This window comes from Corvus kubaryi, unplaced genomic scaffold, assembly GCF_017639235.1.
Source record: "Corvus kubaryi isolate FWS band 111438036 unplaced genomic scaffold, C.kubaryi_AGA036_p1.0 split1-65, whole genome shotgun sequence".
NCBI lineage: Eukaryota > Metazoa > Chordata > Aves > Passeriformes > Corvidae > Corvus > Corvus kubaryi.
Genome location: NW_024582080.1, coordinates 5,039,648 through 5,065,303, shown reverse-complemented (window position 1 = coordinate 5,065,303; position 25,656 = coordinate 5,039,648). Strand labels below are relative to the sequence as shown.

Here is a 25,656-nt window from a genome sequence, read left to right as displayed (position 1 = left end):
AAACAAGGTTTATGTAAGCCTCCTTTGTCAGTCTCCATCTCTGTAACTCCTGAACCCGGAAGCCATTCTGAACAAACTTTTAAATGGGAGAAAAGAGTTGAGAAGCAATAAAATTCCAACAGTGGAATCGGGTTGTTCAAGAAAAAAGCTTGTATGACAGAGCCTTCCACATCACTTCTCCTTTCAGTAGGTACCAGAGGATCTTTGTGGAAGAGTCCTCTGAATTACCCTAACTGTGGGAATGCAAAACATGCAATCAGCTAGAAGACACAGTTGCACTAGGGAACATTCTGTGTTGTTTCTGGTGTTGTTTAGAGATACTCATATTTTCAGAAAATTTTGAAGTTACAACTGTTGCATCTCAGGTGATGCTTCCAAACATACCTGTCAAGTTATATGCTGAACAACGTATGTCTTTGTTGTCACACACATGTAGGAGTTACTATCCATATAAGTGAACTTTAAAGTATCACAAGCTATCTGAACATAGTATTTCTGTTCACTACGGTCTCAAGAAATACAAGACTTACAGTTTATCTGAAGAGCTTTTTCAGAATGGAGACTGGAAAAAATGAAAGCTGAAGGGCTTATTTCCTTAAATTTCTAATCAATCAAGCCCTATGTGCATGACAAGGTACAAAAACTGGACTGTATATGATACCTGTCAAGTCTGGTTTGCTCAGACTGGCATCTGGGACTTGATTTTTGTGTTCCTGACTCGTTAGCTCGAGCTCCTGTTTCAGTGGTATACCATTATCATGAGCTTCTCTCTCTGCTTTCTCCTTTCTTCTTTAAACATTAAGTATGCTTTTCAAAGGTGTATTTTTTTCTGATACTTTTTGATTAAATAGTTAGCTATAGTGACTCTCAGAGGGAAAAAATGTTATTTGTGTGGGCATGTTCAGCATCACTTAATGTTTTCTAGGCTGAAAAAGTATCTTCAGTTTCTACCTGAGAATGAGGAGGGAGCTAGTGCAGGTCCTACTGCATCAGTGTAGAATACTCACATCTGGATGCACTGCTTAACAGTCAAGTTCTTAAGTTTCTAAACCATCTTAATTTACTCAGTCCTTCCAAGGTATAGCTTCAGGCGGAGCACACTGTATGAATCTAATTTTGAAGTGGCAAATGTGTGCATTGCAGTAGTGAGGTCCCCATCCCAAATATTTACATTTCTGGCCAGGTGTAAATCATTAAGGGGAGTCTTGACTATTATTAATACCTGATCATCTGGCAGGTTGGTGCTTGGACACGTCCTGGAAAAATGCTGAAGCCATGTAAGCCATTCCAAGCTTCAGCACAGTTCAAAAGTTCTCATGTGTGCCACAGAGTAAATCTGACCGAACTTGGAAAAGGGGGAAAACGTTGCTTTTCTGAGTTACTTTAGGCTGTTAGACACACAGCTAATTGTTCCATGGGACCTTCAGTGGTTCAGTAAGACTGACTTTGGTGTCATGTGGAGTTTGTCTTGCATATTATTTAACTGTTTTATTAAGTAGTTGCTTTCTATCACTCTTTGAACAATATAAAGAAATAGTTATTCCTAGCAATATTGAGAGGTATGTTTTCCCTCAGGGAGATGTGCTATTTTATATTTTTCTTTTAATAAGACCAGGAAGGTATGGAATTAAAATAATGATAATTTACCTGTGAAAGTGCATAGGGCACTTAATTCAAATATATAGGTGAGTATGTCTATGTTTCAGGTAAAATTACTTTTTTTCTTCTTAAGCAACACTATCTTTAACTATTTTCACAGTCTCATCAAAACTATGTAATTCTTTCTTGCTATTTTGTTCACAGTTATAATATGCAAGATTGTTTTTATTTACATTTTCTGTTTAATCAAGCACATTTGCTTGCTGTTATGGCAACCACTTAAGAGAATTGAGTTGCTGTAATTGTTTAATCATTGTTGTTGAAAAAAGACCATTTAAGTCGATCTTTGATGTTACCAGTAGTAGTGCTACATGCTTTATGGAGGAAAGGGGGGGAAAGTGGGGAAAATCTTGAATATCAGGGCCTATGCACACTGGCTATGACATTTAAACAAACAAACAAAAAAATCAATCCCTCTCTCACAATATGAAACATATGATTGTGCAGGAGTAAAAAGCCAACAAAATAAGCTTGGATATCTCTGAAAACAGGGGAAATGAATTTGGGATATTATTCAGTGGTGGAAGAGAAAACCAAGATTATAGTCAGACTTAGATTCTGGTTTTTGAATTAAAAAAGTTGTGCAAATTATCTTTAATGAAGCTGTTGAAAGTGATGTGTAAAGGGAGCTGTATATGTACATTCTTATAAATGCCTTGGCTTGAGTGAAGTTACTGCCTTCAAGTATTTGCTATAGCAGAGAACAAATTTGGGGCAGCCATCCTCATGTAAGTTCAATATATTTACTGCAGAAGTCTTTTTAAAGGGTAGTTTGAATCAGATTCAGAATGACAATGGGAACAAAAATAGACTAAATTCTGTGAATTGTTTAGGAATCTTACCTTGTTTGCTTGTTATTTACTTGGCACTGCATGTATTATATTAGATGTTAATTGGTTGAAATACTTTTCAGACTAAAGAGCTTTACCCAAAGGATTCTGGTACCTATACTTCTTTCTGCTTCCACACAATGTGACTTACATTACAAGAAACTGAAGTTTTTGTGTGCTTGTGCATGTGTTACATCTAAGTTGTTTTTTAAGTGTAAGGATTTGTACACACTTCAAGTACAACTCAGATACATTTGGCTTTACAGTTAAAATGCTGAGGAAATTTCAGTTGTCTTATTTCAGGTGCCTTGTGAGTGATTTTTAGTTATTATTCTTATCTAAAATTCTTGTTTAAGTATCATATCAAATTACAAAATGTAATTTATGCAAACTATTTTACATAGTAAAAGTATTGGTTTCAGTTAATCTATGTTGAATATATGTTTATGAAAAAAGATTGATATGTTTTTTCTTTTAAGCCAGCATCAGTTAAAAATTAAATGATTTCGGAGTAATTACCAGTAGATTGTAAAATTAAATTGGTTGAGCTGATTGGATATGTTTTCAAAGTACTTGTCCCAGCTAATACTTTCTTGTCTGGGGTAATCACCAAAACTTTATTTTAAAAGTTAGACTTCTAGGCCTGCGGCAGGTAAATTTCTTTTCTTTTTTTTCTTTTTTTTTTTTTTTTTTTGTAATGCAGCATATAAAAGCATGTGCCTTATCCTCCTTAGGAGTAATTGTGCCAATCTTCTTAGCAGATATACCTCCAGTGTAATTTTCAGGCTCATTAACGTAACACATGTTTACTCTTAGACCTAAAAATGACAGTTTATGGAAATGAAAATTTTTGGTTCAAAATACCACTCCTTAGCAGCTTTCCTTAAGAGGTGTAATTTTACTGATATTTCATTAGCAGATAGAAAACTTTGAAACCTAGTAGAACTTTTCACTTGGCTTGACTTGCTTTACTTGAACTTGAAAAATACAGGAGCTAAGTTACAAGAACTAAATACAGGGACTGAAGTCTCTGTTTAGCAAAAATTACGCAGGGGAGAAGGGAAATTACATTCTGCTTTTATTCACTGGGACCTTCTAATTTCACAATCATTTACTTTTGGAAAGAAAATATTATTTTAAAAGGTATATGCATGGTAGAGTTTATTTTAGAAATGTAAATCACATGTGCAGACCACAGGGATCAGGCAAAGGGGAAAATTCACCATTTAAACAGATTGCTAGACCTGTGGGTCTGAAGTGATTTCTGGTCTCGTTTTAAGGCCAGAACTTCTCTGGTAGGTCGCTTCCTTTCTTTTGCGGGTGCCCCGATCGATTCGGAGAGATGTGGAAGAGGCAACGAAACGATCCTTAAAGAGAGATGCTTTTTCTTAGAATCCCAACATCTGACAAGCACCTTAGACACGGGTCCCCTCCACAAACGCCAGTTTTTTGGGCGAAGCGGGGCAGCCACAGGTTGGCTTTTCCCCCGGAGCGGGAAGGCAAGAGCCCTCGGTGCCGCAGGCGGCTGCTGCGCTGCGCAGGGAGCGCCCGGCAGCATCCCCGGGCGCCGCTGCTCCGGGTCCCTCTCCCCCGGGCAGCACAGCCCCGGCCCCGTGCTTCTCCGGGGCCGCAGCCGCGCTGGAAATGAATATTTACATCCCCTGGAAAAGCGCAGCTCGCCACCGCCGGGCCGGGCGGAGGCTGGAGCCGAAGCTCGTTATCCTTCCCGAATGCGAATGAGCCCGTCCCGCGGCTGGCTCTTGGCTCAGGTGTGCTCGGCTTTTGTTTCATTAGATTATCAATTGGGTCTGGGAAAGAGACCCAGAGCTTCCCGATAGCTCGGTGCCATATGGAAAATCTGCGCTGTTTTGATTATATTCTATGTAAACATTTTAATATCGGATCCTTAAAATCCAGAGACTATCCCAAAGGGGATTAAAACATAATCCTCTCTCTCTATAGCTGTAGTGGATTAATTTCGTATTCTCTCAGTGGCTGGCTTGCTCCCTGAAGGCTATAACAAAAAGATCTGCTCCTTAAACATGCTATGGAATTGCAAGTTGTAATTGGAGATTTCCAAAGGACAAGTGTAAAAATGAAACACTGCTAATACCGATTTTTTTTTTTTCATTCTGTGCTTTAAGGAGAGAAAAAAAATCTGTAAAGATTTTTCAAACTTAGTTTGAACACCTCCTTTCTCGGAATCCCATAATGTGACTTCTATTTATTTTGCTTTCTGCTTTTTAAAAAATTATTATTATTTTTTCCGAAACAAGAAAACACAAGCAAACGTTTTCTCATCTGGAAAGTACGATAATGCTTATTCCTTGTCGCATTGTGATACCTCTGACATGTTTACCTTGCAACAAATCTAGGGTGTCATTTGAGTAGAATGCAGGGCAGATGCCAAGGTACCAATCTGGGAGGGAGCTCGGAGCCTTTTCTAGGGAGGAGTAGAAAGCCAGAAATCCCCGATTTCCCCTGCCTTCAGTAACGGGCTAAGAAGTGACTGTTCCCTTTCCCTCCACATTCACCCCTGCTTTTGCAGCTCTGCACCCTGCTCCAGTCCGTAAGGGCACATCACTGGCGCAACCCGCTAACCGGGGTGCCGCATTGTCTTCTCCTGGATGGCAGATTATAGGGTTTGGCCTTTTGGCCATTAAATAGCGGTGGCTTTATTTTTATTTTAGCCACACAACACCAGGGAAAAGAGGTAATTGGATTAAATTGATGTTCTTCCTTCTGGGATTCAGCAAAGCCCACAAACGCCTCCTTAAAGTGATAGAATATCGGGTCGTTTCCAGGACGCGCCTTCCGAAGGCGCTTTTCTCCCCGCACAAAGGCCCAGGAGCCCATCACCCTGCGCCGGGCCAAGTGTGCCCGAGAAGGGCGAGAGGCGGAGTAGGGCGCTCTGCTTGAGAGGGCAAGTGCTTCTGCAGGGCAGGGAACCGCTGGCTGGCCAGACCCCCCCTTCTGTAAACACAAAGAAAGGGGGCCTGGGGAATAGAAACCCAAATCCACTTGTAATCGTACAAGAGAATCGGGCGTAATTACTCGAGCAACCTAGATGAAGATTGATGAGGCTTTAAAGCGGCGTTTCGGATCGATCACCCTGCCCTTTGGAGCCTGCAGCCGGGCTTCCCCGGCTCGGATCGGCTCCTTTCCCACCGCCAAGGGAGGGAGAGAAGATGGAGGCGAGACTGGGAGAGCAGCAAGGCAAGCCCGGCGCATGTGATTCCGATCAGCTGACTGGGGTCAAGAGGCTACCTCGGTTTATTAGGAGATGGAAAACAATAAAATGAAAGAAAATAGAGTTTGTATCAATATTATCCCGTCCGCCACGCCGGGCTGTTGAAAGCTGTTACTGAAACGGTGCGTTTTAGCTTTCCCCTCTACGCACAGTAATCTCTGCCTTCTTCTTTATTTGTTTTGCAAAGTAAATGACAAAATATTGTGCAATAAGGACTTGAATTGGGTGTTACAGTAAAGTAAAGCATTAACAACATGACAGTTAGATGCGCCGATACAGGAGTAATTTGGGCTAAGTGAGTAATTTGAAGTGCTGTTTGTAAGAGCTGGTAGTTAAGTGTGCTGGCAGTGCTGGGGGAGGAGGTGAGGGCGCATCCGTGGCGTCGGCCCCGGTGAGAGCCGCAGCCCCAGGCTCGGCTCGGCCACGCCAGCGCCCGCACGGCGCTGCTGGAGGGGCGAGCGGCTGGGGAAGGCAGAGGGAGGCTCACGCCTCTCTGCCCTCTGAGCAGGGGTTCCCTTATTGCAAGGGAGATTTTTTTAGCTGTGTAAAACAACCTAACCCTGTTTAGAACCTCCTGAGATGGTCAGTTTACTAGTTTCGAAAAGGTGTATCAGTAAGGTGTTGTACCCAGCTTCTTAATACTGGAGTTGTATTATTTTACGTCATATGCGTGTTTATACGTGCATGTGGCTCTGTGTGCTTATGTATGTGTACAGAAATTATCCCACAGGCTTTCGTGGTTAAATCTAGAAGAATATTTTATATATAATATTTTCTTCGAAACAAGTGGTCTTCCTAAACACGGCCACTGTCAGCTTTAACAGTAGATTGCATTGATATTGAAGATAAGATGGTGAAAAAGTGATCCTGTTGTCTTTTGGATTAAGGAAGGGTTGTTTTCAGTTTTTTTCCCCTGAATTAAAATCTAACAATTTGCGTGGAGAAGGCTGCCTTTTACAATAGGTTTTCTCCATCCCATCTTTTCAATGCCCGCGAAAGCGTCTCGTTAAGGAATATATTTGAGCGAAGTATTGTTATACAGTAATTTTAAAAGTATAAGCGGCAGCGAGTTGAAACAAAAATGATCTTGCCGTAAATATATTTAACGATGTTAGCCTTTTTGTGCGGGGGATACTGAAGTAGGTGAAAAAAAAAAAAAAAAAAGAGAAAAAAGAAAAAAAAAAAGAAACAACTAAACAGAACCCCCCGATATTTCGCGTTACTTTCCCCAAGTTGAGGTCTGGATCCAGAGTTAATGCCCCCAGGCCTCGCAGGGTTGGTGTGGCAGGCAGGGGCTGCGGGCTGCCCTGCCCTGCGCCCCCGGCCCGGCCCGGCCGCCGCGGGGACCTTGGCTGCCAGATCGAAGCGGTGTGGAACGAGCCGCCGCTATCGCACATAAACAGTGATAGTGTTAACGAGGAGCAAAAGGGCATGAAAAGAGAGGGGACCTTCTTCTAAGAGGCAGCTATTTTTCACCCTAACCCCTCTGAATTTCGCTGCTGTGATTTATCTCGCAACCCCGGAGCTCACAAACTCGCTTCTGCCCCGGCCGCGGAGTTCAAAGCGCTGGCCGCGGGCAGGAGGGGGATGAACGCGGCGTTTACCAACTGGGTTTACGAGGGGGCTCGCCGGGCGCTGGCTCGGCGGAGTGAAGGGCCACCGGGGATGGGCCGGCCGGGCGCCTCCAACCTGACGCCGCTGCCCTTGCCTTGCAGGCCCCGTGGTCCTCAGCACGCCGGCACAGCTCATCGCCCCCGTGGTGGTGGCCAAGGGGACGCTCTCCATCACCACCACAGAGATCTACTTCGAGGTGGATGAGGATGACTCGGCCTTCAAGAAGATCGACCCCAAGGTGAGTGCCGCGGACTGGCGGGCGCGGTCCCGGTCCCCGGTCCCGGCACACGTGCGCCGGGGCCGCCCCCTCATTCCAAACTCCGCTCCCGTCTGCCGCCTTTCGCTGGGAAAAAAAAAAAAAAAAAAAAAAAAAAAAAAAAAATAAGCGCAACGTATTAATGATGTTAACTCTTCTATCACGGCAGCGTGCGCGTTTTCCAGCAGCCTTTCGCGCGGTGCCTTTGTATGAACGTGGTCAGATTTAGTAGCTAAGCCAATTGCTCTGAAATCCCTGGAGGGAGCAGCAGTCCTAGCCCGCAGCCTTCCCGAGACACAGCGAAGGGGTTTACGCCTTCCGAGGTTATCGGAGAATCCCGTTATTTCAAAAACGTTAGTTTCCTTGTAAGAAAATACTGCGCATTTTGTAAACACTTTTAACTGCTGAAATGAAAGTTAATGCTTATTTTCTGGGGGGGAAAAGAAAAGGGGGGAGGAGGGAAATAGACATGTACCGAAGACTTGGTTCCTGGGAAAGCTCTGTTTTTTTCTGTAGTCATTTACTACTACCAATTCCCCAGCGCCGCCCCCCTTCCCCCTCCCCTCCGCGAAGACCTTCAGCCCAGCCGCAACAGAGCAGGGGTGCGTGACTTGAGCGGAAACCTTTGCGTGGCTTTCTCCCCGCGGGAACGGCGCGGGGGATGCCACGCGGGGGAGGAGGGGGCAGACGGAAGGGACGTGTCTTAACAGGGCGCTCCTCTCGCCTGCATCTCTTTTTATTCTTATCGCTCTTGCTTTATATCTTTGCTATTGCTCTGGAAAATGTTGGAAGAGAGGAAACAGGGGAAGTACTTTTACAAAGACCTTGGGGTTTGGGGTTTTTTTTCATGCAGAAATAGTATAAATAATTTCCAAGAAAACTCCTCGTCTGAATATGTTTGCAATGAAGTTATTTCTCTTTGGTAAATAATTTGTCAAACTCAGAACTTTCTTTGCAGTGCTGGGGTAAAAAAGTTTCTGCCAGAATCTCTGGGTATAACAGTTTCGCTAAAGTGCACCCACTGGAAGTAGTTGTTAGTGGGTGTCATACAGGAGATTGGCCTCTTTCAGCACTTGTTGACTGTTAGGATCCTAATCAAAATCCGCGTTGTTAATTTGTGTTTTGATTTAAAAGCCATTTTAAAGAAATGCATCCTGAGAGGGACCAGGCAGTACGGTACAGACAGGCGGCTTTGGATTGAGTGCAGTTTTGTAAGCACACACAGGTTATTCCCTCTGAATGTCCTGGGAGCTCAGGGGCTTGATTTCTGGGAGTGCAACTGGCAATCTTATCACATTCGTAACGGATTTGTAGGTCAGAAGCAATATTGTTGTTCACTTTATTTGTGCTGGCTCTCACCTATAAATTTTATTTTCCTTTTTATTAGTACCTGCACCAAATTGCTAGTTTTATCAGGATCACTGGTTACTCAAAATACTGCTTCACAGATACGTTGTGTTTCCTCAGCTTTGTTCAAAAGCGAGCAGAAACACAACAGCACCGTATAATAAACCCTTCAAAAACAGATTTCTTTCCTGACGGCTGAAGAAGTGTAACTGTATTGATAAGTACGTCGGTGTCTGACAGTTACTTATGGTCATCTGGAGCTAAATTCCAATATGTTTGTACCATCAATATTTCCATATTCTACAAAACTATTCAAAATGCATAGGCAGGAGTCTGCCCTTAAGTTTTCTGCTTTACAGGATTTAAGCAACTACCCACAGAAAGGCAAAATCCACAAAACATAGCTGCCTCTGGTTTTTCAAGTGGAAAACTTGATCCGATATTGAAACACTTACCCATATGCATTTTACTTCATTTATTAGCTTGTAATTAAATAAATCAGCAACAGAAATTAAAATCTAAATCACAAAAAGTAATTATCCAGTGTATTTCAAGTGCATTTTCAAATATATAATTCCAATATTCAAGCGTTATTATATAAGCAGAATCCAAATTTCTTTTGAATATATTTAAATAACATTTCAAGTATATTTATGGAATGTTAGAAATAGAACAAGCAATATATATGAAACGAAAAATGTAAACTTGTTAAGTTCAGACACTTCAAAAGACAATTAACAAAAGTACTGTGATAAAATCTACCTTTTTAAATGGTATCTTCTTTTTAGCAGAAAATGTCCTTGAAGTATCCAAAATGGCAATTTAACTTCTGTTCACCAAATCACAAAACACCAACATCCACAATTTCAAAGACAATGTGAGATCACAATATTTGATACAAATCAAAAGGTACATTAGGGTTTGTTCAGGTGGCATATCCAAATAGCTTTTACTCACAGAGGGTTTACATAAAAATACCGGGTTTTGTTATAATCCGTTGGTACCGTTTTTAGGCAGAATGGTCACAATCAAATTACGGCCAATTTTCCTTTCCAGGTAGCACACTTTCCTTTTCCTTTTTTCTTTTTTTTTTTTTTTTTTTTTTCCCCACGGGGAACTGCAAAACTGTGACGAAGAGGAATGATGCTTGCTGTTCTCATTTGCTTTTCTTTGTGAAGAGCCTAAGCTATATTCCTTTTTAAAAGAGAATATTATTTGCATTGTCAAGTGGAAATATATGACTTTTCAAACAGGCATCTTAAACTTCATCGGGAAATTATCAGATTTATCGGTCAGGCCGGTTTTATAGTTACCCTCTAAAGTTTCTCCAAACTTTTCGGGTTGGTAAGTATTTCCCTAGCTAGTCGCCACGTTTGTTTGGCCGCGTTTTCCAGGGCCGAGTGAGGCTTGCCCTGAAAGAGGTCTAAGTTGGGCAAGAAGTAGTGCGGGCACCTCCTGCACTGGAGGCACGAGATGAGCTGCAGTAAAATCCCGTTGAGCCGGTCCCCCAGGCACGACTCGTCCCAGTCCGATTCGCGGGGATGCTTTTCGCATTCGTAGGAAACCAGAGTCTTCATGTGATAATTATTCAGGGGCTGGCCCGGCAGCTCCAGGTGACGGTCCCGTAAGGTTTTGAGGATGGAGAGGCATTTCTTCCTGCAGCCGCCCATCTGCAGTCTGTTCTCAGCTTCCGCGAACTGCAGCACCCAGGCATCGCTCTCGGCCGAGCTCTGCTTGCCGGCCAGAGAGTGGCACTCCTTGGACAAGAGGTTGAAGCCTTCCGCCTTGACCTCCGCCACCCGGTTGGGTCCCGGCCAGGGGATGTGGGGAAGCGGCCAGTGTGCAGCACTCCGCGGCCAGATCCCCGTGCACTTGAACGCTGGAGTGATCTGCACGACGTACCGATCCCTGATCCTCAGCTTCACTTCGCTAGTGTCCGCCACCATCTTTACTACGTCTCTGTAACTGCACTTATCCACGGCTTGAGCCACCAGAGTCTGGAATCTGGACCGGATTTTGCGAGCGGAGAGGTAGCCAGACGCCGTGATGAACTCCACCCAGAGGGACATGCTCCTCTTGCGCCCGTCGCTTAACTTTAACACAGCGCAGCCCGGCAAGGAGCCGTCGTCCACGAAGTTGAAAACCCCCATTTGGTTCAGATACAGCACGACTTCAAACTCCGTGGGGGAGATGACTTCCAGCCCCTCATAGCGATTGTCCATCTCGTTCAAGGAACTGATGAAGCGAGGCTCCTGCACTTCCACCTCCTTCAGCACGTCCGACACCACTTTGCAGACTTCTCGGATCGTTTTGGCGATTGCAGCTTTCCTGGCTTGGCATTTCTCATTGTAGTATTTATTCAAATGATACACCAGCTTGGCCTGGGCCGCGATCATGTTGGGGCAGAGATCCGGATTGTATACCGGAGTCTCGCAATAGGCTGTGGGATCCAATGCGGCTGCTAAGGCTGGAGCCAACTTCAGAGGAGAAACAGGCTGCCGCACTCTGAAATATAACAAATGTTTTTCAAAATGCGCCGAGGCTGCTGCTCCTCAGATGCTCTCTTCCTGCTTTTTTAGATCAGCCGTCTTGAAGTGTGTGTGGCGGGGGCCGGGGAGGGGGGGAAGGGAGGGGGGAGCGGGCGGGGGACTGGAGGGGGCGATATTTTTCCTTCCCCTTTTTTTAAAGGGTCCGTGAGTGAGAGGAAAGCATCGAGAGCAGCACCTTTCCCAGCAGCAAGAAAAAACAAAAGTTGCACTGAGACACAGCGAGGGTTTCAGTAGTCAAAATAATAAAACCTCTTCGTATTTATTTATGTTTTCCCGTAGTAATCACCGTGTGTATGCAGGGCGGTTAATCAGATGGTGGAAAAAAGTGCCGTGTGTGTATGTCAGAAGAAGCTGGCTGTTGGTTTGTATAAGAGCCCAGATGCACTCGTGTGGAAATTATAAAGGCAGGGCCAGGCAGGCGGGCGGCCAATCGCCACTGGGCTCGTCACTGCAGCCTCTTTCAGCTCAAACCCGGCTAATTAATCCCTCTCTAGGAGATAGATATGTATACACAGCCACACACACACGCACACGCAAGCACATATTGAAAGGTAGAAGGTTACCGGCTAAAAACCTGCCCCGGTCCTCTGTATACTCGGGAATCAAGAGAAATCGCTCTCCTTTGGGTGTAACTTGAAGGGTATTGACGTTTCGAGAGGACTTGGCAAAACTGTGCCGCTCCGTACTGAATCCCTGCGTGCCTCCTCATGGCCGGGACGTGAATGCAGGTGTATTAATGGGCATCCATCAACTGGGGAGCTACAGACCCGGCTCGCTCCGACAGGAGCACAGGCGTAAATTCATTACTCCCACTTGGCGTCACATCACGCTGTCCTTTTCCTCCTGATAGTTGTCTGTAACTGCAAGCGAGAAGTAGGTTTGGATTTTTTTTCTCTCGTGAACCGGCCAGTGAACAAGGCAGCGGATTCACGGCAAATTTAGTGTTCTTTGGAATAAAATATTGCTCAGAAGTCCACGATTTGTATTGTTTTAAAGGATCTTCTGACGGGCTCTAATCGATTTTGAGGTTTAATGCATTTCGGCATTGTCTCTGCCTTGCTTTTTTTATTTGTACCTTATGAAGGGAGAATCAATCGCTAAACATATCTGTCAGGTCTTTTTCACGTTCCTTCCAAAAATCAAGTAGCAGATACAGACGGTAAATCTCCTTTGCCAATTCTTAGCCTCGTTTTTATATTCTGTATTGCGCTCCGATATGTTGTGAGGAGTGGATGTTCGGCTGCTTTTCGAGACGCACTATAAGTACCTATTAATTTCAAACCTGGAGGATTTATCGTATAGCGAGCTGTGCTAGCAAGCTGCGCTTAGTAAATGTGCACACGGGAGGCACGCTAGCGACTGCAAACATGCTGGCTTGCTTGTCTGACAGTTTGGGGTTTCGCCTGTGTGATGTGTAATTAGCAAATTTCGCCTTCGGTACTTTAAGTGTTGGTAATCGGGACCTTTATTTGCAAATAAACTGGAGTGGTAAGCTCTTCTGCTTCACAGCATTTACTGAGCTTCACTTTAAGACAGCCCTAAATTTTATATACATAAATATATATATTTAAGAAAAAAAAACTAAACCAGAAAAGCTTTTGATCGCTTGGAATCTTTAGACTAATGACCGATTACCTTTTCCTAAGGTAACTGTCACGGGCATACCCGTGGCTGAGAAGTCATACCACAAAGAACATTTCACGACATTTATTCAGCGTATGAACGCGACCAACTTTATTGCACATAGCGGAGAATTTGTGACTGTGCGCTTGGCTCCCTCAGTCTAGCGGTTATATGGGTGTTCCCGTGCCGCTCTCGAGCAGGAAGCCGACCGAAATGCTTTCCTGCCCATGAGTTGAGCAGGGCTGGGGCTGTCGCTGAAAAACTGCAGGTGACAGGTCGTCCCGAAGCAGCTTACCTCTTCTCGGCCGCAGCCCTTGGCCGCCGGGAGAAGGGCGACCGCTTTCTGGCTGTTCAGGGCGGAGAGGAGGCAGTTTCCTCCCGGGTTTTCTCCCTCCTCCGGTTAGTTTCCCGGCCAGGGGCCGGGCGGGACAAGCGTGCCTCCCCCCGGCCGCGGCGGGTCCGGCGGCGGCAGCGGCACAGAGCGCCCGGTCCCGGTGCCTCCGGAGCCGCCGCCGAGGAGCGCAGCCACCGGCCGCTGCCGCCGTCCCTACTCCGGGCCCGGGGCTGCCGCCTCCCTCCCGCCCTCCCTCTCTCCTCCCCCGCGGGGCGGTGGCGTGCGCGGCCGCGGTGCTGCGGGCTCTGGGAGCCGGCTGCCCCAGCCTTCCCGGAGCAGGCACTTCCAGGGGTTCGGGCTGGCTCCGGGGGGACAGGCGGGCGCGTCTCCGCCGCTCCTACCGGCGGCCGCCCCTGGGTGCGCGGGTAACCTGCTCGGCGGCGGGGCCGCGGCGGGAGCGGAGGTCGGCCCTCTTCCCCCTTCCGCGGGGGCCGGCGCACCCAGAGCCGGCTTGGCGGCACCGCCACCGGCCCCGGCGGCGGGCGGGGAGGGGGAGGCACCTCTCCGGCCCGGCACATCCCGCCCCGCTGCCCCAGGATGGGGCCCGGCACGGCCCAGCCCGCCCCTGGGGGCCGCGGGCCATGGCGGTCGTGCGGTGTCCTCAGACACGGGGTGGTGTTGGCCGCAGCAGGGCACGGCTGGGCTGTGCCCAGGAAGGGCGGTCAAGTTGGGACCAACTCCAGCGGGCCGGTCCCGGGGACCGACTGGTGCGGGGGAAGGCCCACGGCGGCCCCAATCCCGGCCCCGGTTCCCGCCCCGGGCGGCGGCGGCCGCTGGTCCCGGGGCCGTCCGGCGCGAAACCGCCGGCGCTGCCGCGTCGGGGGCGGCTTCTTTGGGATGGAAATGTCAAAGAGCCCCTTTCTCGCAGGGTCACAGACCAGCGCCGGATAAAACCGAAAGTTACAGCGGGCGGACAAAAGGTTGTCCCTTCCTCCCTTTCCCGCCGAGGGAACAGCCCTTTCCTGCGGTGGGGGCAACCCTCAACTTCCAGCGTTGCAGGAGCCTCAGAGCTGCACGTTAGCGATGGGGATGTTCCGGGCCACGTTTTGCTTATTTTTTCCCCGTGCGTTTCGTCTTGGCAATTCCAGTTGCTAAAGGCAAAAGTGGAAAGGTCGTACCTTTAAGCTGTCAGAAGTCGTAACATTCATAATGTGGCAAAATTAATTTAAACAAAAATTACGTCTTAATATACTAAATCGGAGTTTTCAATGTGTAATGCTAAGATTAGGCTATGATTTCAAGTAATGCAGGCTATACTTATTTACTGTATCTCGGTGGCTATGAGAAATACTAGATTTAGCTTTGGCTGGGTGATGTTTAACACTGAAAGTTGCTATTAACTTCACTCCATCACTTCATTTCACACACCAAACATTTAATAGTTTAAAAAATTGTGTATTTAGGCATCACAGACACCACTGAAATGTGACTGTTGAAGTGACCCAATTGTTTAACATGACGAGAAGTCAGTTTGGTTTAGATGTCGAAAATTATTATCTAGATGACTATATATGATATAAAAATATAGATATTTTTTGAAGCTTCTGACCACTTACTGCAGCTAATTTTTCTCTGTAGTTATTAATGTGTCCTTTGTAAACTAGAAAAGGAACACCTCAGCAATGAATTTTATTTCTACTGGGTTTATTGAGTATTGAGTTGTTTTGGAAAACCGGGATTAAAGTCCCCTCATTAAAATGATGATTGATCATTTGTCATGATAGTGGTACCGTATGATATTGGTAACTTTTACCAAATTGCTGTTTTCCAGATATTTACCCTAATTAGGGGGTACTATAACAGTGTTTGTTGAGCACTGCTTATTATTTCAACTCTTTCAAACTACATTACCTTGTCATGTAGTGCCCATGTTAGCCAAAAAGCCAAATGGTGTTGAAAATCTTTGTACTCGCCCACATCCCCAAAGTGCAATTTGAAAAAAAAAGCAAAAAGTTGCCATACATGTAAATTTAACCAATAATTTCTTTTTATATGGTGAAGTTAAATGCACATGCAGATGCATATCTACACAAAGGGCTTGCATGGATATCACTTTATATTTCTTATTATATAGTGATTGTTCTTCCACACACAACTGCTCATGAATTTTAAAGTTTTATTTTTTTAATATCTGCCAATTGCACTAGGGAGGTAGGAAGAAAAAAAATGAAGCTGAGTTGATTAAATTATTTATTCCTACTGCTGAAGTGAGTTTGAAGGCTCATTGAATGTATCTGATTTCTTGGCTCCTCTTTCTCCCCTTCCCCCCTCAATTCTTCCTGGTTATTTCATCCATATCATCCTGCCAGCAACAATAAATTTTTTTCTTTTTTTTTTTCCAAGTAGGGAAACTAAAGACAGATATTTGAGCTGGGCTTGCTATATGTGTCACATTATATAAAATAGGCAGCATCTTTTTTTTTGTGATGGAAGTTGCTGGTACCTTCAATTTTCTGTATTCTAATTTTGTAGTTTACTTCTTGCCTCCACTTTCAAATTTAGGAACAACTGAAAAGTTTAAATGTAAGTTGCTATAATTTTTGCAATTTTTACAGTACACAGTTAGCATTCATTAGTGTTAAACTTAACATGTATGTATTCACGTCCTATTAAAAATTAAAGGAAAACATGAAGAGAGTTTCCATTACTGTTGGACTTGGTCATCCTAGGTCTTACGGATGAACTGTTAATGCTTTAAATTCCTCTAATCTGCAATCTGTTAAGGGAAAAAGCAGTAACTGATTTGCTTTCTCTAAGATATTATGTCTCAAAAGTAAACATGGAGCTTGCAGAACTGTGATTTTGGCTAGAACTGCAGAAAGATGTAAGCAGGAAAAAAAAGCATTGAATTATTCATTTGGTTCACTTATCCATCAGCTTCTCCAAATCCAGACATTCCTTATAGTGCAACATTTTATTTAAGCAGTCCAACATTGGTTTGGTTTTGTTTTTTTTTTCTTTTGGTTGTTTTTTTTTTTTTTTTTCTTTTTTAAAGATCTCTAGCTTGGAGAATGTTCTTTTTTTGCTGAACTGCTAGAGGACTGTGGAATCAGTGGGGATTAGCGCCTTCTAATCTACTACATCTGTAGTGGGTCATCCAACACTGCAGAACTCTCATTACTCTCTATTGCTGTATATGATTAAATGGCTGAAAATATTGAATGTTGCCCTTGAAAATAAAGCTGTATGTGTTGGATGAGCAGCTTCTGAAGAATTCATGTCTAAACTAACCTTTCCTCTCGGTAACTTTAGCCCTGGAATATGAGAGAGGACTAGAGTGTTAGAAAATGTAAGTTGAAATTAAAATGGGGGAGCATTTGAAATACATCATTATATAAATTATGGCATCACACAATATGCTATGTCTTAGGAGTAACCCAATATCTTATTAGCCCAGTCAGAATGGGAGGGTGGTATGTCTTGAACATACTTATTTTTGTGAGTGGTGCTTTTCTGTAACCTGGTTTCATATCGACTAGCAAACTAAACTACATCATCTCATCGGTAGCTGCTGAAGATACTGAAATTAGCAGAAGACATTGCTTAACACCTTTGAACACTGGCCAATATGAAGTTATAAGAAGCACCATTTTTTGTATGCATTTGGTCATACTATGTGTTTATTGCTAATTTTCATTATGCCAATACTTTGGGCATCTTATGTCTCTCCAATTCAAAATGAAACTTTTGTCCTCTCTTTACAATTACATGGATATGTTAAATTACCTGTGTAACTCATTTTATCTTGATTTAGTTATGAAAGGACATACCTAACATATTTCAATGTAGACTTCTATTTTTAATGTAGTGTATAGCTCTCCAATATTTTCTTTCCAAATAACGGTGAAGGAAGGAGTTGAGTGAGTTGGTCGTAAGTGATTAATACGTTTCATTGAACCTTATGAAGGCCCTGGTCCTGCAAATAACTGCCCATGCACTTCACTGTGAGCCTAAAAGCACCCGTGACATCATGGGCAGAATCAGGGCCAAAACAAGGTAACACTTGGAGGTTAACATTTGAAGAGGATGAAATACAGTGAGCCTCTAAAATATCTAACGTATCAAATGCACGCGTTGGTGAGGAAATACATTTTTGGCTCAAATATATACACTTCTGTCAAGCAGCACTTCCCTATTTTTTCATTGTGCTTTAGCCATAACATTAAAATAGCTTCTTGAGAAAGGACATTGCTGTTTCGTCCTCTCACAAAAATGCTCCCCCAGTCCACTCTAAAACGCTTATGAGGAAGGTAAGGTTATTCAGAAAAACAGATGAAGGATTATGCTTTCAGAATCCCCATTAAAACTATTTATTTTCATCTATTTTCGCATATTCAGGACTATTTCTAAAATCCCTAAAGCTACAGAGTCTTTTAGCAGTATTAAATATAAACAACCTACTCACTAAGAACACTTATTGTTCCTAAAAGTATCCTAACTATAACTGTAATATAATCATATTAGCAACCTTATTTAAGGAGGAAGAGGTGAAATCTGTTCAGAAAAAACAAGATACTTAGATCTTTTGGCCTTTAAAATATTTTCACACCACCACTCTGAACTTTTTTTTTTTTTTTTAAACTGGTAGAACATTGTCATTGTAGAACACAATATTTTATCTAGGGGAAATTTTAGTCTCTTATTAAGAGCAGCAAATCACTCCAGTTGTCCTCTTGAATTCAAAAATTTAACCTACATCACCTACTGTCCTTCCTGCTTTTTCCTACCAGTTTTTAGGCCAGCTCTAGGACAGAATATAAAGAAGTGGATCCTTTGTGGCATAGTGCTGGTGTCCCTGAAATGAGAAAGGCTATAGAAATAGCATGTAATCATGTAATTTCATAAATATCCAATCAAATTGTTGAAAGAGAAATATTAGCTTGTGGAAATAGCTGTTTATCTGAAAGGAATATTACAATCAATTTTTCTTGATAGTTGAAATAGATTTTGCCTTTTGGACACGTTATTATTTAAAATACATTAATGCCATTGAAAAGAAGATAAAAAATTACAGGGTATCTGTTAGGGTGGTGACAATGGTGTCTCTTAAGACTCCTTAGTTTTAGATGAGGAAAAGGAGATATCTTTATTACTTCACATTTATGAATCTTCTTTATTTACTGTTTTAGTTGATACAAAATAATTATTTTTTAAAATTAAAGGAAACTTCCAGGGGAAAAATTGGGGGAGTTTACTTTTTTTTAAGGTCAATACAGATTTTAATGGGTTTATGCGGTATGTACAGGCCTACTAAGAAAGAAGTTACTGTGATCAACATGGTTCTGTCTTATTTTCAGTAAATATTTTACCATTTCTATTTTTTGTTTTCTCCTGCAAATTATTTCCAGGAATAAACTGGCTTCAATTTTCACTTCATTTTTTTTTTTTTAAAATAACCTTATCAAAAGGAACAATTATTAAGTGTGGAATTCTTACTAGCCCTCTGAAGCACAGATGAGTATATGGCATATGCTAGGTTGTGCCATAATGCTTGCCATTTTTCCCTACTCTTCAAGACATTGCTTCTTTAAATAGGTAAAAAATGACAGCAAGTATGTTGGACAACAGTTTTCTCATTATATTCTGTGAGTACATTCATTATGTATTATTAATCCTTAATTGTAAAGATGAAATAATATAACCATTTATCTTGGCAAGCCCATTATTTATAAGCTGTACATTAGAAAACTGCATGGACCTACCTGGATGTTTTCTTCCATATATACTATTCAGATTTTTGACATAATGGAGGAGAAGAAACTTTTTAGGCTAAATCTACAGCTAATCTAATCCACCCTTTGTAGGCAAACTGTATCTCAACATGGTAAAAAAAAGTCCTCTCTCCCTCACCCTCTACCCCCAGCCCCCAAATTCAGTTCTTCATTTGTTTTGTTCACCACGCTGCATTAACACAGTTTTCCCTTGTGTGCATCTGCCAGTGTACAATTTAGCCACGGGCATCTGTAGACCTTGTGGTGATCAGTATTGCAGGCAAAAGCCATATGTGTTTAAATAAAAAAAAAATCTCTTTATTTCATTTGCTGTTTTAACTGGATGGATAACTTCTGTGCCTCAAGACAGAGGAAGAGAAAATACAGAAATAATTAATTGCCTCTATTCTTGAGGCAGTTTCATTTTCCCTCTCCAATATGGAATGCTTGTCAGCTTCCCTGATAAATGACTGCATGTATTTGCATAGATTTTACATTAACACAAAAATTAGTTTTATTTGTGAAAAACTATTTTACATAATAATGCAAAATCAAGCATTATGAATTATGTTTCCAAACTTGAGAGACTGTGGAGAAATGAGGGGTTTTTTGTATTTGCTTTTCTAAATTCTGTTTGGTTTGTGTTGGTTGGTTGTTTTACTGAGTTTTTTTGTTTGTTTGTTTCATGTCAAGGTATATTAACTTTTAGTTTTGTATTTTGTTTTTGTAAAAGCAACCAAGTCAGGGTCTCTTAATGTTTATAAACCATTTATTCAGTCTTTCATAGATTGAATTATTGATGGTGGTATGAAAACAACTTTTTTCATGGATTTCTACTCATTCCACTTATTAAATACACACTTAAATATGAATACATTTGCAAAATTCCATGGAACTGTTTTGAAAAAAAAATACAGCATCAAATTTAGCTATTAAATACACTACGAAAATATACTTCAAGTTTCTAAAGCTGCTATTAAAATAGTGCTGCATCAGGTATTCTTTCAGAGCATTAATGTACTGCATTAGATTGTATGCCAGTGTAGGACTATTTTTTCCCCTATACCTAATAACCTGTCTGTTTTAAGCAATTAGGCACTCCTAGCTTGGAGTGACAGTACTATACCTCTAGTTAAAAACTGTGTTTTATTCACGATTTGTCATGTCCATAAATAAAATATACAAATCCATCAGTCTGAAATATCTCTGAAGGAAAATATACTGCCCTAATCTTAAAACAATTGTAGTTATTTTCAAGTGACATGAATTGGATATTTGCTCATAGAATAAACCTGGTGTCTTGTTGTCTAAAGGGAACTGCTAATTGTATATCAGCCATTTCTCCATGCTGAAAAAAATACAGATGCATTCACTGCTGTTATTTCATGCTCTGTAACAAGAAAATATTGCTCCTTATGAAACCTGCTATACTTGATGGCAACTTAAGGCAAAAGAGTGCCTTTGCCACTTCTTAAATCTGGGACACCCTAGGTGCCAGCTGTCACTGCTCAGCTAATGATGACAAATGCCCCTCTCTATGCAGATTGCAGAGCTTGCAGGCTGCTATGAAAGGCAGTCAGATTACCTTTCTTCAGATAGTAACTTAACCTTTTAAACTCAAGTGTCAGAATGAAATTATTAGCTGGGATAGTTTCAATACCTGTTTCTTTAAAAAAGAAAAAAAGAAAGAAAAGAAAAGAAGGCAGTGACTTCAAATAATACCATAGCACTCGCATTCACAGATCGTTTTTGCTTCTCTGATCTTTTTTTAAAAATAGGAAATTGCTGCCACTGTGCCTGTGAGCACTCTATGGAGTTTGCTGGCATTGAATGCGTGAATGCTGAAGCTGACCTCTTGGTTGCACTACACAGAAATGGGGCCAAGTGGGGCAAATTCTGTCCTTGCTTACATCCACACGGTGTTACTGATGCATAGATCTGACAGATCACAGGTTAATGGATGCTATTTGTAAGAGACCTTAATTGATCTCAGGTATTGTGGGTATACTCAGCTCTCTCTGTGGCAGTTCATGTTACCACTATAGTGTAGAAGTCTATGAACTTCTGCTAGATTCCACTCTGTCAAAATAACTGGGTATCTATTTTGTGGGTAAGAGTGGTTTCACAGAGCTCAGTGGCATGTGGTTAATATTGCTAATTTAAATATATTCTACAGTCAGAGGTTTGGACTTACTTTCTGGGTTTTCTTGGAAGTAGCTAACAGACGTGGAGATATTACGTAGTTCTTTAACAGCACATCAGAAATGTAACACAGTACAAGTACTGAATATGCCACCTAATGGTGTAGGGTACTTCTTGAGTGTGTGCACATACATCTGTCTGTATTTTTCTGTGAGTCTGTTTCCATGTGTTCATACACTTGAATACAAAAGTAAATAGACATAAGGGCATTCATGTCAGTATGTGTACACGTCCTATCCTACACATGTAACATCCAAACAATATATATTTCCATGTTTATATTAAAGTACTGACATATATGAGCATGTTTAACTAGAACATTGTATTTGCCATTAAATCAGTCTGTACAGTGAACTGCATATGAATATCAATTTCCCTTTGAGCTAGAGCTTATTTTTATTACAGTAAACAAGTACTTACACCAATATTTTTCAAGAACACATCTCCATAGCAGTGGGGAATAATAGAAAACTACAGAAAAGATGGAGAAAGACTTTTAATGCGATTACCAGGAACACTATGCTATATGGATGGAAAGAAGTAAATAGTGAGAATAGGAGGAAAAAATGTGCATTTAGTACGAGATTGGACTGTCCCAGACAAAAAAATAGTCATTATGATGTGCCAAAAGCACGAGAGGAAGAAAAAAATGTACAAGTTTACAGAGAAAGTTGAGATCAATGTTGCAATAATTGCAATGTGGCTGATTCTGAGTAGTCATTAAAGGAAAGGTAATATGATCCATGAACCTAATTAATATTATTTTCTCCAGAAAATAATAGATCTGATTGCTGAAATGGGTGTTCTCAAAGAGCTTCAGTGAGTACTTACCTCTTTTGGCAATACAATGTGTGAAAGGGAGATGGTGGTTAATATTATATTGGAAATGTTTCATGTTGGAGTTTGGGGACGAGTGTTTGTTTTTGCCTGTGCATAAGTATGTTAAATTTAACATCCTGTTTTGGTTTGTTGCACTGTTTTTTTTCTGTAAGTCATTAAGTTCAAAGTATTTAGAACTATACATTTTATTATTTTGAGCAAGTGTAGCACAATCTGGGAAATAAAAAAAAGACAAAGAGTTAGTGTTTCATACTCAGCTTTCTCAGCGTGTTGGTTGAATAGGCATCAAATGAAGTCCAATGCCTATACAAAAGAAATGTTCCTTGTTTGGATATGCCCCATCTGTGTCATCTGGTGGCTTATGCAATAGGAGGTGTTATCACATGAATCCAAATGCACAAGCCAGTTGTTTTATGGACTCTTTCTGTGCTTGGAGGAGTTTATAAGTTGCCCACTCTATTGTGTGTCACTCCCAGATGACACGTGTGCATTCTGCTGAGCATATTTTGGGGGTAATTATAACTAATGAAGCCTGGTACACAGCTTGTTCACAGAGTGATTTATTCTGCTCCTGTCTGATTCCTGAGAGTTCTGTAAAATGGTTATATTGTGCCCTCCACTTTGGACATTTATGGGAGCATGTGGTATTGAGTCCATCAGAGAAAAATTGCTTTTCAGTGTACCGCAGACTAATTACAAAGATATTGGCTGGGTACATCTGTTTAAAAATATAGAGTCAGACTGAAATTATAAATGGGATCTGTAACTTTAGTGATATTGACTTTTGTATGGCTCTTGTTCAGTCATTTACTCTTGCCAGACTTGCAGTAACCCGCTTAGATGTACTGCTGTTAAATGGCTCAGAGTTTCTGTGAACCCTGTAAGTTAAGGTTAGGTTCCCTTCATACCTTTTAGCAAAGCAGATTTTATTATGCAATTTGAGTTTTGATAGGTGGTGATATTTTGTGGAAAGATGGATTTAAAAGTTTGGAAGAAAATACCTTGTAGCTTTGCAGGTTTCATAAAGCAGCAACAACAAAAATTCATTACTGAAGCATGGGTGTCAACCTTTATTTAACCTTAGATCTATCATTCTCACCCTAATTTATCTTGACTTACCAGTCTCTCAGGCAAGTAAATCCACTGATATTAGTGGGACTCATCTACTATACAATAAGTACTCATACATATTTTTGCCAGGATGATTCTAAAAATCTTTTTTCCAAGATACTAACATGCCTCTGAAATCAGAGTAATGGTGTGCACAGAAGCTTCAGGGTTTGTCACTTCATCTACCAGATTCACAGCAATCCAAGGAGGCTGGATGTTTTTACAAGTATGTTGGCATCAGTGTTTAGCAATAATAGTCTTCAATTATAACTGTCTTCAGTTATATCAGTTTCTTCCATCTTCACCCCTAACTTTGTATCCAGATTTGAAAGACTTTTGCATTTTATTTTTTTCAGTACTTCAACAGAATTTCCTTCCTTCCTTCCTTCCTTCCTTCCTTCCTTCCTTCCTTCCTTCCTTCCTCCCTCCCTCCCTCCCTCCCTCCCTCCCTCCTTCCCTCCCTTCCTCCCTTCCTTCCTAAAAAAAAGGGAGGCATTAAAATACTGCTTGTAGGAATGGGGGAAGGGATAAATACTTATTTTGGTACACATTTAATAAAAAGCATTTTATAAGGTTGGAAAACAACTGACCAGAAAACACTGTTCACATCCTTCCTACTGGCTGCATGAGTAGAAAAATAGTGTTACTGAGAATGAATTATTGTTTTAATCTTTTTTTGTGAAAAATGTCTCAAGATGACATAAGCAGCATTGGGAGTGAGAAGATATCTCTAGTTCTGAGGAGTGAATAGTGTAAGATAATATTTCTTAGCTATGATGTTAGGCAAAAGGATGTGGTCACTGGCAGACCTGAAGTTTACCTGTGCCCTAACCTGTCCCAGTAGTGACGTTTATGGTATTGATAACATTTTTCTAAATCAGTAGGGAAAGAAAAAAAAATAGAATTTCCACCTAATTTTAATCTTGATAACCATGAAGATAAAAGTGTCTGAAGGTGTGATGATGGTTTCAATTTTTTTCCTAAGTTTTTGTGGGTTGCAGTGTTATGTACCCAAGATAATAACTAGCAGAAGGTAAAAGTGCTGTTTGTATATGGTGAGTCTGACTATACCTGTATATAATATGTCTATTGAATTTGAAAAATGACTGGTTTGCTGAGAACAATTGTATCACAAAGTAGCTGTTATGCTCCACTTGTTTTATAACATAATTTGGTTTTGGTCTTTATGCTTTGTTCTGAACTTCCTCCATATACGAAAGTTCTGAGGACAATTTTTCCACAATGATTTATACTGATATAAAATCTGACCTGGTTTTGGCTTCACTGATGATACAATTGTGATAGATTTTGACTTTTGGGATGAAGCACATAATATCAAGGATTTTGCATGTTTTGTAAGGTTTTTTTAGGGGTTTTTTGTGTATTGTTTGTTAAAGGATTGGGACAAAGTACAATGACTTATATATTAGAAAAATGATACCTAAAAATGAGCAGTTGTTTCCTTGGAGAAAGATTGTAACAAATTTAAAGACTAGTTAACTGGAATTATGGGTTTGTGCTATTCAAATATTGCAGTTGTCAGGTGTAGTGTTGGCCACTAAATAATCTACTCATGTTTGGTCGGAGTACATCTGTTCTGTATAATTTTAAACGTTTAATAAAATATTTAAGACTAATAGCACAAATCAAGCACTAGCTAAAATGATGACACTAATTACATTAGATGTAGTTGGGTCAGTGAAGCTTACATGTCAGTCATTCTTTTGTGCTGACCAAACTTTCAATGCAGGAACTCATGTCTTAGTTGGCCTCTGGAAAAGTTTGTTTCACAGAAGAATGTGGCCTTCCAAAAGCTGGGAATTGAAGCTGTACTATATTTCACTCCCTGTACTATTTTGCTTTCTTCTGTAAGATGCATTAATTTTATTTCCATTTTTCTGCTACTTTACATGAATTTTGTGACAGGAATGGCTATACAAGTCACTGTGATTCTAGAAACTTCTTTATGCTAGTGAATATGATATGCTTATCAGGTATGGGTAGATGAAAATAGTTTTTCATATGAGTATTTAGGAAATAGTAGTAAAGTCGTACTCATTAGTATCTGCAATGATAACTGGCAAAAATTGGAAACAAGAAGCTGAGATTTTTTTGGGGCTTTAAATTCACCAGTGTTAGCACCAGACTTTTGTTTTACCTGGTAAGCCATTACCTTCCACTTTTCCTGGTAGTCTCCCAGATTTGTGGGGCCTGGCTGCCTAGGAGGACTGTTTTCTAGAAATTCTAAAAAAGTGCGGAGAAAAGAATGTT

The 25,656-nt window shown here is 41.5% G+C and overlaps 3 protein-coding genes across 13 annotated transcripts in view; 1 reads left to right on the top strand and 2 right to left on the bottom strand.

The window, feature by feature from the left end:
- Positions 1-25,656, top strand: part of NBEA (neurobeachin) — a 467,529-nt gene that overhangs the window by 310,723 nt on the left and 131,150 nt on the right. For all 11 annotated transcript variants that reach the window (XM_042014378.1, XM_042014387.1, XM_042014386.1 and 8 more), the window contains one exon: positions 7,455-7,591. In XM_042014378.1, the coding sequence (XP_041870312.1) occupies positions 7,455-7,591 (137 nt within the window). The remainder of the gene's footprint in view (positions 1-7,454; positions 7,592-25,656) is intronic.
- MAB21L1 (mab-21 like 1) lies at positions 9,417-11,455 on the bottom strand. Its single transcript, XM_042014388.1, has one exon. The coding sequence runs from the start codon at positions 11,350-11,352 to the stop codon at positions 10,273-10,275; it is 1,080 nt and encodes a 359-aa protein (XP_041870322.1). The 5' UTR covers positions 11,353-11,455; the 3' UTR covers positions 9,417-10,272.
- Positions 11,740-14,148, bottom strand: LOC121658022 (formin-like protein 5). The gene is made up of 2 exons (XM_042014389.1): positions 13,424-14,148; positions 11,740-12,365 (listed from the first exon to the last, which is right to left on the bottom strand). Exon 1 carries the CDS (start codon positions 14,038-14,040, stop codon positions 13,480-13,482), a length of 561 nt encoding a protein of 186 aa, XP_041870323.1. The 5' UTR covers positions 14,041-14,148; the 3' UTR covers positions 11,740-12,365; positions 13,424-13,479.